Source organism: Pieris napi, chromosome 14, assembly GCF_905475465.1.
Source record: "Pieris napi chromosome 14, ilPieNapi1.2, whole genome shotgun sequence".
NCBI lineage: Eukaryota > Metazoa > Arthropoda > Insecta > Lepidoptera > Pieridae > Pieris > Pieris napi.
Window position 1 is genome coordinate 5,268,789 of NC_062247.1, and position 18,708 is coordinate 5,287,496.

Below are 18,708 nucleotides of genomic sequence, written 5' to 3' on the forward strand. Positions count from 1 at the left end.
GACGACCGTTATTAACAACCGTAAAATGACGACCGTTAGTTAATGGCACCGCTTTTCTAGGAAACCTAAGCTTAGTTAAAATTTAAAAATAAGCATTATACTTTTCCAAATCTTTATACTAATATTCTTGATAAGTGACCTTAAAAGAGGGCGTGCGCTTTTAAATATAAAAATTCAAGACAATTTATAAAAATTGTTTATTCTCTGTCAAGTATTTTACATAACATGTATAATTTTCACTTACGCTATTCATTCGAATCTTACATACTTATTGCGGTTCTACAAAATTATTCTAATACATCGCGGGTCCAAGGGTCTTAAAAAAATACATATGTGTAAAACTACCGTGCAAAAGGCACGTAACAATGCTTCCAGATCACGAATTACAATTCTAACAGGAGATACATTTTATACATTTATTTTAATAATTTGATTTCAAATTACATTGTTGAATGAATTACAGAATATTTTAGTTTTATCTGGCAATTAGTGTCTGGAAGTACTTAGGTTAAGGTTAATAATTATTATTCTAAATGAAGTTTAGTGCAGTACTTGTTTTGTTTGTTTTGAGGGCGAAGCTCCCGGAAGTCGACCTTCGCCTGCTCGCTTTACGCCCGTTGATTTGATATCTGAAAAAGTTAGTAAGGAACATTTATAACTATTGTAAAACATAAAAAAGTCAGTAATCATTTCGAGTTGTGAAATCTGAAGTTACCGAGTATTTGACTAATTATATTCCCTTTATTTATGAAATCAAAAAGGATTATTATTATTATTCAGTTTTATATAAAAACTAGTGGACCCGACAGACGTTGTCCCGCATGATATTTCAAGCGATTAGTAAAGCAAAGTATGAAAGTACCGACTGCAGCGTCATCTGGCGGGCTGATTTGTGAATCTAAACCATTCCCAGATCCTCTTGAACACACACAAAAAATTTCATCAAAATCGGTCCAGTCGTTTGAGAGAAGTTCAGTGACATACACACTCACAGAAGAATTATATATATACTAGCTGGCCTGGCGAACATCTTACCGCCTAACAGTCGATTCTTTATTTTTTTTTAATACTTATTCTGCTATTCGGGACACCGGTCTAGCTAGTAAGATAAAAAAAAGAAAGTTGATAATACAACAAATACATTATGTCAAAAAATAAAAATTTACCTTCCCGGAACCCCTCCACTAATATTTGAACTTTATTATATGGTATTAAAGTTCAAATTGACTTTTAAGTATTATTACGAATATTTTGTATGGGAATATAGAAAAGTGTTGTTTTTAGACTTTTTCACTCAATTTTTTTTTATTTTTCTCTAAGTAAGAACCATCCTCGTACTTCAAGGAATATTATTAAAAAAAATCAGACAAATCGGTCAAGCCGTTTTCATGTTATGTCGTGACAACGGAATACGGGTTTCATTTTTATATATATAGATATAATAAAGATACACACCTTGCAGCCACCTGACTTGAGTAGCGGGTCCATAGCCTTTATCGTTCCTCGCTGCAATACGGAATATGATCGCGGGTTTCGCTGACGAGTCCACGTGGGCCGCGCCCAACGACGACTGCGGGACTACGCACGTGTTCGCTTTACCGCAATACACGCGTACGAAGGCCAGCTGGTTCTTTGATTCCTGAAAATTTTTCATTAATATAAGAATGTTAATTAAATTAGATCAACATTTAAGAACACAAACAAAAATTGTCTACGGCTTTTACAGAAATGTGTGTTGAAAATAGACTGGAATCGTCGTTACATTAATGATTCCTATTTTTGACTGATTCAAAAAGGAGATTTATCAGTTTGAATTATAAGAATATTCTTTAGGCTTCAAAACATAAAATGTACTAAATTTCGTGTAGGTCCACATTTTCTCGGAAACTAAAGTTTCATCAAAATCGATTCAGTATTTTTGAGATATGGGTATGCATGTGTTTCTGGAGGAGATTTGTACAGTATCGATTCAAGTTTGGTTATAGTAAGCCTGTATTTTTTACTGAATTAATAACTGTATTATTTTTACTAAATACACAATTTTTCTTTCTATTATATTGATAACTTTTCAATTTATATTTATGACATATTGTCAATTACGTAATAATAAGTAGTAAAATTTTTAAAGAATACCAAACCAAATGTGTTTGAAGTGCCGTAAGTTTACTCACATTAGCATTATAAACATAAAAAAATGTGTGCGTGTACTAGGTGTACACACGTAAGAAGTGAAACTTATATAAAACCTTTGTTGTACGCAGAGCCATAATTGGTTTGTTTTAAGTTTAGAGGTCCGAAACTATTTCTTTAAACACAGTAAATTTGCCCACTGCCTAGCATACAATTTACAAATTAATTGCTGCAAATTGCGATTAGCAAATTTCAAGTCGAAAATGTAATCCGTTGTCAAACTTCAAAGTCAAAAACATACCATATGTCATATTTTAACGCCGATAAAGAAGTTTGACTTCAAAAAGCAACATGGCGCGTAACGGAAAAATGTAACGCGTAACGCAAAAATGTTACACTAAATTTTATTCCAACCCCGATAAAGAAGTTTCACTTCAAAAATTCAATTAAATCAATGGCGCTACAACCCTAATTGGGTCTGGGCCTCAGATTTCTGAATCTGTTTCATGATCAATTGTCAATATAATAGGCAAGTAGGAGATCAGCCTTCTATGCCTGACACACGCCGACGATTTTTTGGGTCTAAGCCTGTCACGATGTTTTCCATCACCGTTCGAGCGAATGTTAAATGCGCACACATAAATAAAGTCAGCCAGGGATCGAACCTACGACCAATGGAATGGGTCGCACGCTGAAGGCACTAGTCCAACACTGCTCAAATATAAACATAAATCATTAAAATAACAATTATAATTTATATTTCTATACATTCCTTACAAAATAAAATAAAATGCATCGATAAGCGCGTTTTTAGCTGTCCTACCTTTTGTTGTGAACTGGAGCGTACAGCAAGATATACGGAGTACTCGAAGATGCCTTCGGCTGCGACCTGCGGAGGTTCCCATGACAAGTGTGCGCCCTCCACGGACTTTGAAATTTTGATGGCAGAAGGTGCGCCCGGGAATCCAGGGAGACACGTTTTGAATGCTGCTTCCTGTAATAGAAACATTGCAAAATCTTTAAAAAATGTATATAAATGTTATGTTGCTCGGGCAGATGCATTTTGTCCGTTTTTACACGTTTTATATTAGCTTTACCTGTATGTATGTATGTATGTAACCGACTCCTTCGGACTCGATTTTGACCCACTTTTAACGGACAGATTTAATTCAAACTTTGCGCACTTGTCAAAGATCGATGACAATGCAATAATCCGAATAAAAATTAAAAAAATTAAACTAAAAAATAAATATACATAGTTTAAAAAACTAAAAAACACGCTTTTAAAGCACATCAAACTAAAAAGTGAAAAATAATTCCTAATTTAGGCTGAAAATGGTAATGAACAAAAAATACTGGTATTATTGTGAAAAAGTGTGGGGCGCTCTGTGCCATTCGTCTATCGAGTCAACAATCGAATTATTTTTCACTTTTTAGTTTGATGTGCTTTAAAAGCGTGTTTTTTTAGTATTTTTAAATTATTATTTTTATCGTAAAAGAGTCAGTAGGTTTGTGCTTTCCTACCAAATAGCATTTGAAAGTACGAAAAATAAAGGGTAAAGTAATCCGCATAGTAAAACGATGGCTTTATGGGGGTTTAAAAAGCGTTATGGAGTAAAATAACTTGTGTACGTGTGTACAACATGGTGCGTCAGACGGGACTAGTGCGACGTCATCTTGCATAAATCTTAGGTTTCCTAGAAAAGCGGTGCCGTTCTCCAACGGCCGTAATGTAGCGTTGGGTGACGTCACCCATACGTTGTCTATAAATAACATCGGAGTAGGTTTTCTAGAGAACGTTGAGTGTCACCGTAACGTCAAATAGCGGTGCTGTCATTTGCATGACGGCCGTCGTAGCGGTGATAATGGTGGCGGTTTTTGCATTATGATAAAAATTAAAGACGGCCGTTATTAACAACCGTAAAATGACGGCCGTTAGTTAACGGCACCGCTTGTCTAGGAAACCTAAGCTTAAGCGCTTTGGTGGGATACTAAAATTGTGAATATTAAGTTTCAATTTTTCAAGCCAATACTCAACAAAATTAAAAATACAATAATTGTAGAGGATCCACTAGTCACTAATGAATAATCTGAAATAATTTTCAGAATCTTGTCAAATAGCACATTGTTGTTTCGACACTAATCGAAAACAAAACAGCCGGCCAAAAATAAACAGAAGAAAAAAGATTTTTATACTAGTTTAGTTCATATTCCAAATCGCTTCTCAATTTTAAGATTGCTGTTCTTTCCTCAATTTTAAGTTATTGAAGTGAAAATTCTAATGCGTCAAAGCGAGAGTGAATGCGTGGCACTCGAGCGCATGCGCGTAGTATACCTGTTACGGGCCAGCGCGAGCTTTGGAGAGCGAGCGAAAGAAAGATACAAAGGTAAAAAGTAGGAGAGAGAAAGAGAATGAGTCGGTAGATCATGGGATCTGCGCGTGGTATTCTTGCTATGCGGCGAAGTAAACAGTGTGAGCGTCGTGAAATTAGCTGAAATAAGTACTTGTTCTATTTAAATTTGTAATATTCACTATTTTTGTTTTTAATTTATAATATTCAATATTTCATTTACTTGTTATTTTAGTTTGATTTGATAAACATTAAATTTTTTTTTAATTTTAGTAGTTTCACTTCTTCCGCGCGGTGGGAATCCACTCACTATTTTTAAATTTTTTAATACGGTTTAATGGGTGTAAATTTTGCGGGAAGATGGATTAACATGAGATTAAACATACCTCACTAAAGTCCCCTTTGCCACAGGAATTAATGGCGGCGATCCTAAACTTGTACGCTGTGCCGTGCTCCAATGGCGTCGTGGACAACTCAGTGAGGTCTGGCAGATTGTCCAACGATAAATTTGATAGCTCTATGTTCGGATCAGAAATGTAGTTTTGAACCTGGTAAAAAGTTAAAAATCTGTATGTACAAAGTCAAAAAATAGCATCATTTAAATATATTATTCTATAAACATATAGTCGACCTAAACTCTTATAAAAAATCTTTTAAGGTCTGGGACTCAGGTGCGTGATTGTTTGTTCCTAATAGGAAGGTGAGTAATCAGCCTTCTGTGTCTGAACCACTCCGTCGACTTATGGGTATAAGCGATGACATTCCTCACGACGTTTTCTTTCCCCGTACTAGCGACTTCTAAATACGCATATAGAAAGTGCAACACTGCTCTTAAATTTTAGAGTTGCGGTTTCAAAATTTTAAAAAATCTAGATAACGAAGTAACGCAGAACTTGTTAAGCATTTAAGACTAGGTTTGCCAACTTTATACAAGAAATAAAGTATATTTCGGTCTCAGTCGGATAGTGTTAGGCTAAGTTCAGATAACCGCGCGTAGTTGGAGCATTCACGTGACGGTATATGTACGCGCGCCAGTGTGGCTTCAACATTGATTGACAATGGACGTGGAGGAGGCAATTTGCTTATGGATTTTATAAAGAAGACTGAGACGTCGTAGAAGAAGACAAAGACGATACTGGGTGCATCCAATTTTAAGTGACAGACTTTCTTCCAGCCTGTTTGTCACTTTGTATCCCGACTTGAGGTTACACGTAGATAAATTTTTTAACCTTCTTTTTATTATTTTATTTGAATAATCTTTAGAATTGAGATTCCAAATTGCATCTATTTCTCAATTTCGTCGATAAGCAAATTGATAGGCACAATTTCATCTTCGGTACTCATTTTGCATCGATCTATGTGTCTTTCCGTCTCAAGCCGCGCGGATCAACTGAACAGGTCGATACAGGTTTGTAAAAATTGTGGCGCGCGCGGCCGCGTGGAAGCGCGCGGTTCAAGATTTTGCGCGCGGGTCGGAGCGCGCCGCGCTTTGACATTCGGTACCGCGCGGTAATGTAGACGTTAATAATAAGTTATTATACATGTAACCTTTTTTAATAGGTTAATGTAAAATAATTAAGAGGAAAGATTTGTATGTTGATACTGACATATTTATAAACTACTTGAGTCATTTCAAAACTTGCTTTTTATGAATTCTATTACCGAGTAAAATAGGCTTCAGATTATGCTTTATGCACATTTTCATGAGATTAAAGCACATGAATATATTTAAGGAAAAAATAATATATTTCCTATACAAACTCTTGTCTATATTGTATTTTATATAAACTCTTTTGTAATGTTGTCTTTGCCGTCTGATCGACGATGTATAATTTATGTCACTTGACATAATATATGTAAGACATAATATATGTAAGATATTTTAATTTTAATACTATTATATACATTTAAAGTATACTCACTGTAAATGTAGTTCCTTTCACAATGCCAACTGTATACCATGTGTCTTCTTCATTTGGTTTTTGTTCTTCTTGTTCAGGCTGAAAAAAAAAACTTTTATATGAATTTACTAATCATACAATTTTATTTTGTATTAGTATTGTATTTAAGTGGCGTCCCTAATATCTCTGATATAGAACCGTTTTTTGTTAAAGCTACGGTTTCCTAGAAAAGCGGTTCCGTTATCGAACGGCCGTAATGTAACGTTGGGTGACGTCACCCATACGTTATCTATAAAAAAACATCGGAGTAGGTTTTCTAACGTTGAGTGTCACCGTAACGTCAAATGGCGCTGCTGTCATTTGCATGACGGCCGTCATAGCGGTGATAAATAGTAGTTCAACGTTTTTCGCGTGTAGCGGTGCGCATATTTAATTAATACAATGACTTGGATGGAATGATGAACAATTAATTGATTTTGTTAAAAATCATGAAACTTTGTACAATATAAAATCCAAAGAGTACAGATAAGCTCAGATGAAGCAAAATTTGGGGAACGAAATTGGAATAACACTTCAAAAATACGGTCGCACTACTTTCTAAGAAACCACAGCTTGGCCACCGTAAAGACGGCCGTTATTAACGGCACCGCTTTTCTAGGAAACCGTAGCTTAAGAAATATAAGGCTTTGAAATTACTAATAGATAAATACCTTCCGTCATACACACCTGTTCTTGATTGTGATGTAAGGCAGCACTCGCAAGGGTGGCCAGCGCGTGGGCAGCATCTGTGGGCGGGATGGGCGGCTGCCCATTTGCCCCTGAGCTGCTCACGGCCCCCTCTTCGGCCGCGCCACCTCCCGATGACGACACCCCCCCGCTCGCTCCTTCCTCACCCTCAGCCTCGTCAGTTACCCCACTGCCTGCCACTAAAGTATTCATATTGGCTATTAATTTATCTAAATTACGATGATCTTTCTATAGAGGGCATTTAACAGCTACTTCATTAAAAAAATCTACGAATCTTGTATGTAGTTTCGTCGGTTCGATTTCCGATTTTTTTTTACAGAGGGATGATGATTTAATTGCACTTAGATTAGTAAAATAATAATGTGTCCGAGTAGGTACCATTGAGTAATGCTTAGTTAACTGTTAGTTTTTATTAACCGACTTATAATAAACCCAAGTATTAATTACTAATAAACCCGGTTATTAATTAGACATGTATTTTTTTACAATCGTATACTTTGAAGATTTTAATCCCAAAAAAATATACGATTGTAAAAAAATACATGTCTAATTCATTCTAACCATTCATTTGTTTATTACGCGTTACACAAGTCAGTGAATAAATTTTAGAAAACTCACCCCATACTAAATATCCTTGCCTTATATATGTCACCGTAAAATTGTAAACACCGTTAGATTGTAATCTATCTCGCGAGATTGTGAACCTCAACGTACTGCTTACGATTTAACGTATTATTATTCGGTAGATTGTAATCTATCGAAGTGAAACCGTAAATTTACAATCTTAAAATTGTCAAATTGTTAACTGTCCGAAGGCTGTCCCTGATTGGTCGGCTTTATCGTTCTATGTCCATAGAGTTAGGAATGAAACACGGCAAATCAGTCAAATAAACTGAATGCACTTCAAGAATTGTGACATCAAGTATTTATTCATTACTTAGTAGGTAATCAATTAACAATTTAACAATTTTAAGATTGTAATTTGACGGTTTCACTTCGATAGATTACAATCTACCGAATAATAATACGTTAAATCGTAAGCAGTTCGTTGAGGTTAACAATCTTTCGACAGTTCACAATCTCGCGAGATAGATTACAATCTAACAGTGTTTACAATTTTACGGTAACATATATATGACATGCCATTATTATTATTATTTTTTTATAAAACAGGGGGCAAACGGGCAGGAGGCTCATCTGATGTTAAGTGATACCGCCGCCTATGGACACTCTCAATGCCAGAGGGCTCGCGAGTGCGTTGCCGGCTTTTCAGGAATCGGTACGCTCTTTTCTTGAAGGACCCTAAGTCGAATTGGTTCGGAAATACCTCAATGGGCAGCTGGTTCCACAAAGTGGTGGTGCGCGGCAAAAACTGCCTTGAAAATCGCTCAGTTGTGGAACGGCGGACGTTGTCATATTTAAATTCTCTAGAGTAGTAAATTGTAAAATACCTTGCAATAAGTTAGGAGATAGAATAGCAGCTCCGTTTGCTGTCATTGTGAGTATTGGCAAGGACTCACTCACAGCGGGCATTGTGTCTGCCCCTCCTTCCATTTCAGATGTATCTGCATCACTAAAACTGAAATTATAAGTTTCTTTCATTTAAAAGTCAGATATCATATGATTAGAATCAGAACTTACAAAAAAAATTTAAAATTTTTGGATTGTTAACTGCTGACAGTAAGAAATATAATATTCCATAGGACCCATGCTTTTTTACTAGAGGGATAGATAGATAGATTATGAACTTTTATTAGGAAGATGTTATGTAGAAGAGATAAAATATGAATATTTTATTAGGAAGTTCCAAGTTCATAATATTCTTTAACATTAAATTATCATAGATTTTCCTTAAAAATAAATTATTTAATGCTTCTGTTAGCATATCATGTTATCTACATAGATTTTCCCTTTTTGCCTTGTCTAAGCATTCATTTTAAAGAAATAGATTAATAAGTTTCAAGTTTCTCTAACAAATATAATTTTGAATTTTCCTGAATATAATACTCACTCATTAGTGGGTTGCGGCAGTATTGTGAAGGAATGGAGTAATGCAGGTCCATTGGCTGTGGAAGAGATAAGAGTTGGCTCTCCCTGCCCACTGCTTGTTATGTCAGCGACTTCTGGAGTGCTAGAACTGTACAGAACCACAAAATATTTTTCATTCACAATAACAAATAATATCATCTACTACTTACAACACTAATAAACATCTGTCTCCTACTTGTTATATATGTAACTAATTGTAATTAATTTTTTGTATGTTAGGACCTAAAGTAAATTTTTAGCTATATTTTAAACAATAATCATTATATTTCAGACAGTATACAAACAATAATAAATTATAGGCCTAAGCCTTTGTAAACTGGGTTTCACCCTGTCTAATGGTGAAAAGATTGAAAAAACCGACTAATTTTACTAGCATTTTATTATTTCAAGCCAAAATTTTATGAATATCTCATGAAAAGGCGATTTTAGGACTATACCTAAATATAAAATACATCTTCTATGATTATACCTAATAGCTGTTCCAAGAATGTCCTGTGCAGCACTGCTGATATCATTAACATCATCGCTGCTGGCAACTCCTTCTCCACCACCCATATCTTCATCCATTGTACTTGACTCATCTGCTAACAGATGAATAAAATAAACATTTATATGAAGATATTAAAGAAAGAATGAATTAAATAAATAAAACTTATATACAATTTTATTATAAAACTTTTATGAAAATATATTTCATAACTAAATTGATGAAAAGAAAAAACCAAATAAACAAAAAAAACAAACCATCGTTAATAATTGGTGCAGTATCACCTTCAATAGGCATTGCAGAGCTGATTGATTGGTCAGGAGACTCTTCTTGCTGTTCACCTCGTTCAGCCGTATCCTCATCCAGACCTTCTTGTTTTAAAAGGAGATCTAAGCCCTCACTCTCTTGAGGAGAGTTATCTTCAGTCACAGCCTATAAAACCAATAATATTATTATCACTACTATTTATAAACTCTATAAATTAGTTTACACTTCTTCAGAATATATATTTGAGTAACTACTAGAGTTTCTTCCAGGCTAGCAAAACAGATTTTTTTATTAAATATGTAATAGTTAGACATCTCAAATCACAATATGTAATAGTCTGACATAGCACAGACTTTGTTGATGCTCTATAAATCTGTAGTACATCATTTTGCTAGGATATAGGGATTTTTATTAGGATTTTAAACATGTTTTTATATTCAATCGTCCAGTATTGAAGTATAACCAGCGGCACGTAAGTCTAGCGCTGGCCGATACGTGGAGGGGATTGCTGCGCATATGTACTGTCGCGCGGGGGACAAAATGCGACTGGAGAGCCAATCGACGCTCTTCATTCCGCTAGCCCCCCTCAGGTACCTTATTTTTTACTTCTGCGCAATAACGGTCAGCGCTAGAGTTTCGTGCCGCTACTTATAAAGCTAGGTAAACATTTTCAGGATGGAGTTGCAGAGATACATACAAAACCAAAGTTTGATAAAAACAAATGTCTTACGGGAGTTGATAAACAGTTGTCTCCAATGTAAGCAGACTCATCCCCAACTGCTCCAGGAGTTGTTTCATCTATATCCATTTCATCTTCTGCTTCTAGACAAACAGTTGGTTACGGGGTAAATTAATAAAATATTTAAGAAACAATACACAGAGAAACAATACTTCAGGTATTTTACTTACCTTGATTGCCTTCTTCACCAACTTCTGGTTCATCATGATCTGCCTGCTCTCCACCTTGATCCAGTTCTAAGAGATCACTGCTACTTGTGGGTGCTCCTCCATTTGTAGCTAGAATTTTGTACAAATAAAACAGAAAGACAAAACAATTCTTACATTAGTCACGTTTTAACGTTAAACATGAAATATTTTACTGAGGCGTGAGCATCGCAGCGAGTCACCTAACATCAAACTCATGCTTATTGGGGTTGCAAAATATGTATTCACATCAATGACGAAAACATGGATTACCTGCACCCTCTGTTGTTTCAACCGCATCAGAATGCTCGCTGGTAATGTTATCTTCCGCTATTTCATCAATTGTTTCTGGTTGATTTTCAACCAAAGGAGACATTTCCGCGCCATCGGAAACATCACCATGTAATTGAGCTTCTGCATCCATTTTGCACAATCTATTATACAAGGATTGTTTTTCACAAATAAAGATTGATTTATGAACCCCAATTAACAAATAAAACCGAACATTCTCAGAATAATTCACAAATTCATCTACTATTTGACAAATTCAAATAATCGTCCAATGTCCATAGTGTTTAGCGGCTAGCCAACTTGGCGTCACTTTTTGACGTTTTAATATAAGTCAGTTGTCAACAGACGAGAGCTTTAAATATGACACTGAATAAGAGAAAACATTAAGTGTGTTTTCCAATTACAGCACTAGAGCGCAATATGCGGCATAATGCTCAACGTTGAATGTTCCCAGTTCCAACTACAGCAACGCATCGCACAATTGAGCACTCTCAAAACTTATGCTCTCGCGTGCTTCTCGCAATAAATACCAACACAGAGACAGAAAATTGACCAGTGTTTTTCTTAAAGTTGGCATTTATCGAAATTTTCGTTAGTAAATATTATTTATTGTTGAAAAATTTGTTTCGTCGTAGAGTTTGAAAATAATTAAAGTTATTTCAAACTGCTAAAAAAAAAAGGGTGCGTGTACTTATGTACGCGCGTAAGAAGTTATACTTCTTTGGCATTATTAAAAATAGTTTTTGATTGCATGCAAATAATTAATTACAATTAAATAATCAAAGACTGGAAAAGGAGTCATTAAAGTCAATAAAGTTCAGTTTACATTTGAAAAATTAAATAAATAAATATTTATTATTATTCTCTTACATTAAACAAATAAAACACTACTTATCTTTAAAACATTTTTATTTCATTATACTATTTATTTTTAAGTGACTCTAATGTCTTCATCAGAATTTCGGTTTGTAATTTTAAATTAATCATTACTTGGTTGTGCATCTACGAGGCTTCTCCAAAACTAAAACTACTTGCTTCTGCAACAAATAAGAGAATATTAATTTAAGCTCTGTCCATGCAAAACTTAATTTTTTTTATAATTCATATTATAAATGTTTTAACACATTTATATTAATATAATTATATAAATGTGTTAATAATATAATTTGTAGCACATGCTTCAGACCTGGATGGCAACTTTCTTTTATTCTATTTAGAGATAGAGATAATTTAAATATAATACCGGTGTCTCCCTTATAGGTTTCTTTGGAGTTGTTTGGGGATTCTTGTTGTTCAGTTCGACATGATTTTCTTTAACCTTTCTTTAATCCTACAAAATAATGAAATTGTTAAGTTATGTTGTCACTGTTGTGCACACCTTTGTTTGGCTTTTTTAGTATTCAAGTTATGTCAAAACTGATTTATTACCTTGTCATTGTTGGCTTTATTTGCTTTTGGGATATCAATTGTTTCCAAAATGATTTTATTTGTAATATCCTGAAATATATAAATAACATTTATTAATTTAAGTATCATGGTGAGTGGTTCGCACTCAGGCATTAAGGTGTATTATACCCACTGTCCATTATAGGTAAGTGGGAATGGGCTCACTTCTGGCTGGACAGAGTTTCGGTACTACAAGTGCAACATGGATGTTTTGAGGTATTACAATATCTCTAACTACCCTGTAGGGGAATAAAGTACTGTTGTGAGCATATGCCTATGCTTGAAAGGTTGAACCTTAAACATCACCATACATCATATTTATAATTAACATTCCTACCTCGACACCATCACAATCAAATTCATTGAAATCTACTTCAAACCGTTGCGGTATCATCTCTGCATATCCATTGTGTCTGGAGAAGGTGATGGTGGCTTTGTTCCACCTCCAGTTTTTGATGTTTCACGGCGATAAGATGACAACTCTTTTTTTGTATTCAATTTAGTGCACTTCCACTGATTCATCAATTGTTTTTTGTCTCTTGTCCTTATATTTGCTAGATTAAATCTGAAAAATTACATGTTTTGATTGAATAATGTGGTCATTTTTTTGAGATGCAGGTACTTATTAAAATGTTTATTGTCGTAGAATATTTCTAAAAAGTTGCTGTAACAAACGCAATAAACAAAAGCAATGAATAATGGTTCATGTTTCAGTTTTAATCAACAATAATACTCGATAATACATACGGATAGTTAACCTCAATTGTATTGAAGCACTCAGGAAGGTTGGCACAGTTTTTTCACAAATATTTTATCATATTAATTAGTATTGATTTAGATATTCAATTTAAATCACTTCTGATTATAATTCAGACGCACATATAAAATTCGCACTTGTATAATGAAAATAACTAGATATATAATCTTTAATTTTAAACAATAATTAAAACTCCTATATTTGTTTAAAAGGTAAATGTCATTGTCAGATGTCATGGTCATTCAAAATTCTTGTTAAGCTGCTAAGCTAAGAAATAGAATATGCGTGAAGTTAGCTCCACGCATATTCTATTTCTTTTTACTTGTAGATTGTCTTATTTCCATCTCGCTCGCGCACGCTATATCACACTCCCAATTTTGTGTCACAGGTGCGCGCGCATCTTAAAATTTCACTCTCATCAATTTTCCATAACGCGCCTAAAGAAGTATAACTTCAAAAATATATAAGTATGGATGAAGGTAGTAACTTTTTTTATATTCCACATTTAAAATATGAATACAATTTTATTTTAAAATTCGGATCTGTAAACAAATTTATTTTACAGGATTATACTTTTGTAAACATTGCAATGGTTTTGAAAATAAATATAATTTTTTTAGAAGTCATTTAAAAACAATTACTCAAAACGTAAATGATGTAATCTTCTTACATGAAACTATATATTTTACTGTTAATTTAGCTTGTTAAAACTTTATATTCTTTAAAGGTTTTCTCTTTTTTCAGTAAAAAATATTAATGAAATAATTTGATTATTAAAATAAGCGTAAAAAGTTTTCAACCAATTATTATTGTTAACCACATTATACATTAATGAGGTTGCTAACTCTATTCAGAACATTTTTTTGAAGTTATACTTCTTTAGGCGCGTTATGAAAATTTGATGAGAGTGAAATTTTACGATGCGCGCGCACCTATGACACAAAATTCGGAGTGTGATTATAGCGTGCGCAATCTACAAAAGAAATAGAATATAAGCTAACTTCACGCATATTCTATTTCTTAGCTTAGCAGCTTAACAAGAATTTTGAATATCCATGACAATTGACATCTGACATTGACATTTACCTTTTAAACAAATATAGGAGTTTGAATTATTGTTTAAAATAAAAGATTATCTATGTATCTAGTTATTTTCATTATACAAGTGCGAATTTTATATGTGCGTCTGAATTATAATCAGAAGTGATTTAAATTTAATATCTAAATCAAAACTAATTAATATGATAAAATATTTGTGAAAAAACTGTGCCAACCTTCCTGAGTGCTTCAATACAATTGAGGTTAACTATCCGTAGGTATTATCGAGTATTATTGTTGATTAAAACTGAAACATGAACCATTATTCATTGCTTATGTTTATTGCGTTTGTTACAGCAACGTTTTAGAAATATTCTATATATCAATAATTGAGAACAAAGATTTAAGCACGAATACTAATAAGGAGAAAATGAAGGCTTGGAGCGATATAACAGAGAAGTAAACATTTTAATAAGTACCTGCATCTCAAAAAAATGACCACATTATTTAATCAAAACATGTAATTTTTCAGATTTAATCTAGCAAATATAAGGACAAGAGACAAAAAACAATTGATGAATCAGTGGAAGTGCACTAAATTGAATACAAAAAAAGAGTTGTCATCTTATCGCCGTGAAACATCTAAAACTGGAGGTGGAACAAAGCCACCATCACCTTCTCGAGACACAATGGATATGGCAGAGATGATACCGCAACGGTTTGAAGTAGATTTCAATGAATTTGATTGTGATGGTGTCGAGGTAGGAATGTTAATTATAAATATGATGTATGGTAATGTTCAAGGTTCAACCTTTCAAGCATAGGCATATGCTCACAACAGTACTTTATTCCCCTACAGGTAGTTAGAGATATTGTAATACCTCAAAACATCCATGTTGCACTTGTAGTACCGAAACTCTGTCCAGCCAGAAGTGAGCCCATTCCCACTTATAATGGACAGTGGGTATAATACACCTTAATACCTGAGTGCGAACCACTCACCATGATACTTAAATTAATAGATGTTATTTATATATTTCAGGATATTACAAATAAAATCATTATGGAAACAATTGATATCCCAAAAGCCAACAATGACAAGGTAATAAATCAGTTTTGACATAACTTGAATACTAAAAAAGCCAAACAAAGGTGTGCACAACAGTGACAACATAACTTAACAATTTCATTATTTTGTAGGATTAAAGAAAGGTTAAAGAAAATCATGTCGAACTGAACAACAAGAATCCCCAAACAACTCCAAAGAAACCTACAAGGAAGACACCGGTATTATATTTAAATTATCTCTATCTCTAAATAGAATAAAAGAAAGTTGCTATCCAGGTCTGTAGCATGTGCTACAAATTATATTATTAACACATTTATATAATTATATTAATATAAATGTGTTAAAAAATTTATAATATGAATTATAAAAAAATTTAAGTTTTGCATGGACAGAGCTTAAATTAATATTCTCTTATTTGTTGCAGAAAGCAAGTAGTAGTTTTAGTTTTGGAGAAGCCTCGTAGATGCACAACCAAGTAATGATTAATTTAAAATTACAAACCGAAATTCTGATGAAGACAGTCACTTAAAAATAAATAGTATAATGAAATAAAAATGTTTTAAAGATAAATAGTGTTTTATTTGTTTAATGTAAGAGAATAATAATAAATATTTATTTAATTAATTTTTCAAATGTAAACTGAACTTTATTGACTTTAATGACTCCTTTTCCAGTCTTTGATTATTTAATTGTAATTAATTATTTGCATGCAATCAAAAACTATTTTTAATAATGCCAAAGAAGTATAACTTCTTACGCGCGTACATAAGTACACGCACCCTTTTTTTTTTCAACACTGACTTAGCGCACTCTGCTGATGCAATTGTGCGTTTTCCAATTACAGCACTAGAGCGCATTTTGCGGCATAATGCTCTACGTTGAATGTTCCAACTACAGCAACGCTTCGCACAATTGAGCACTCCCAAAACGAATGCTCTCGCGTGCTTCTCGTAATAAATACCAACACAGTGACAGAAAATTGACCAGTGTTTTTCTTTAAGTTGGCATTTATCGAAATTTTCGTTAGTAAATATTATTTATTGTTGAAAAATTTGTTTCGTCGTAAATTTTGAAAATAATTAAAGTTATTTCAATCTGCTAAAAGAAATAAATATAAGTATGGATGAAGGTATAAATAGTTACTTTTTTATATTTCACATTTAAAATATGAATTCAATTTTATTTTAAAACTCGAATCTGTAAACAAAAATATTTTACAGGATTATACTCTTGTAAACATTGCAATGGTTTTGAAAAAGTATATAATTTTTTTAGAAATCATTTTTAAAAAATTGCTCAAAACGTAAATGATGTAAACTTCTTACATGAAACTATATACTTTACTGTTAATTTAGCTTGTTAAAACCTTATATTCTTTAAAGGTTTTCTCTTATTTCAGTAAAAAAAATGTTAATTAAATAATTTGATTATTAAAATAAGCGTAAAAAGTTTTCAACCAATTATTATTGTTAACCACATTATTTATACATTAATGAGGTTGCTAACTCTATTCAGAACATTCTTTTTTTTCAACACTGACTTAGCGCACCCTGCTGATGCATTTGAAAACTAATTCACGTTCCAATTAAGCTTCAGCATTTTGCGGCATTGTGCGGCACTGAGTCGCATAATGCTCTGTAATTGGAAAACGCATTTTGAAAACTAATTCATGTTCCAATTAAGCTTCAGCAAAATGCGGCATTGTGCGGCACTGAGTCGCATTATGCTCTGTAATTGGACAAAGGTTTAATAAAAGGTATAGTTTCATGTAAGAAGTTTACATCATTTACGTTTTGAGTAATTTTTTTTAAATGATTTCTAAAAAAAATATATACTTTTTCGAAACCATTGCAATGTTTACAAGAGTATAATCCTGAAAAATAAATTTGTTTACAGATCCGAATTTTAAAATAAAATTGTATTCAAATTTTAAATGTGGAATATAAAAAAGTAACTTTTTATACCTTCATCCATACTTATATTTATTTTTTTTAGCAGTTTGAAATAACTTTAATTAATTTCAAAATCTACGACGAAACAAATTTTTCAACAATAAATAATATTTACTAACGAAATTTTCGATAAATGCCAACTTAAAGAAAAACACTGGTCAATTTTCTGTCACTGTGTTGGTATTTATTGCGAGAAGCACGCGAGAGCATTACTTTTGAGAGTGCTCAATTGTGCGAAGCGTTGCTGTAGTTGGAACATTCAACGTTGAGCATTATGCCGCATAAAGCGCTCTAGTGCTGTAATTGGAAAACGCACTAATGCCGGCCATACACACTACGGTCTACCGGAGAGGTAATCTGTGCAGGTATGCCTGCGCAGGTCAACCGATCAATGGTAGCGTGTATGGGGACGTTTCGGTGTATCGGAGCGTACACAGGTACACCGTACGGTGTCAGTCGAAAGAATCGATTTTCGATCATGCGCCGGTCGCCTGCGCAGGTTCAAAAACCTGCACAGGTCTATTCCCACACACATTCCGGTCTACCTGCGCTGGCATACCTGCACAGGTGGACCTCTCCGGTAGACCGTAGTGTGTATGGCCGGCATAAGTCCCATAGTTTAAGGGTTCTGACTATTAAAATCGTGATACTTTGCGATTTTAACGCCCACCTTATCGACTCGGGTCTGAAACCAGCGATCACGCGGGAAGATACTGTCGTGTCTTTGCTTTGGCATACGATTGATAAAAATGGTCCCTGCGATCTCGCGAATACCAGATGTTGATTGTCATAAATCCTCTTTGTTGATCTTTCTGCTGACTTTGCAACTGCATAACTACTAAATCTCTGTTGACTCACCATTAGGATTATCGGGTCATGGCGAGGTCCGGAGAACTACGCCGTTCACATGCCTTCCCAGACCTCGCTTCACGAGCTGACGCCGCGGATAACAGAGAACTACAACTTTTTATTCAATTCTCTACGGTGCCGAGCTGTGGTAAGTCCCAACCCTGGTATAAACGCTCTTGCAAGGCCTTGCGTTGAAAGCGTGAATGCTTTAATGCTTGGGCAGAAGCAGCGACATCCTGTGATACGACTATCGGTGAACCTTAAAAAGAATATAAATCAGCCTCGTCCTTCAAACGGGAAATCGTTAGGGCAAAGTTAGAGACATGGCGTGAAATTGGCCTGCCTCCCTTTGGGAACTCGAGCATTCTGGTCGCTTGCCAAAGCTGTCCTAAGGGAATCTCTGTCAACCCTCTTTGGGTGACCATGCGTCATACTTGTGAACGGTGTATG

The 18,708-nt window shown here is 34.1% G+C and overlaps 1 protein-coding gene and 1 long non-coding RNA gene across 2 annotated transcripts in view; one reads left to right on the forward strand and one right to left on the reverse strand.

Moving 5' to 3' along the window:
• Positions 1 to 18,708, forward strand: part of LOC125056191 — a 109,876-nt gene that overhangs the window by 56,250 nt on the left and 34,918 nt on the right. The gene's annotated exons all lie outside the window — the stretch shown is intronic.
• LOC125056189 (host cell factor-like) lies at positions 182 to 11,457 on the reverse strand. The gene is made up of 13 exons (XM_047659194.1): positions 11,130 to 11,457; positions 10,842 to 10,949; positions 10,663 to 10,754; positions 9,923 to 10,097; positions 9,648 to 9,759; positions 9,141 to 9,266; positions 8,581 to 8,708; positions 7,109 to 7,308; positions 6,404 to 6,481; positions 4,868 to 5,029; positions 2,954 to 3,124; positions 1,456 to 1,639; positions 182 to 629 (listed from the first exon to the last, which is right to left on the reverse strand). The coding sequence occupies exons 1-13, from the start codon at positions 11,278 to 11,280 to the stop codon at positions 541 to 543; spliced, it is 1,776 nt and encodes a 591-aa protein (XP_047515150.1). The 5' UTR covers positions 11,281 to 11,457; the 3' UTR covers positions 182 to 540.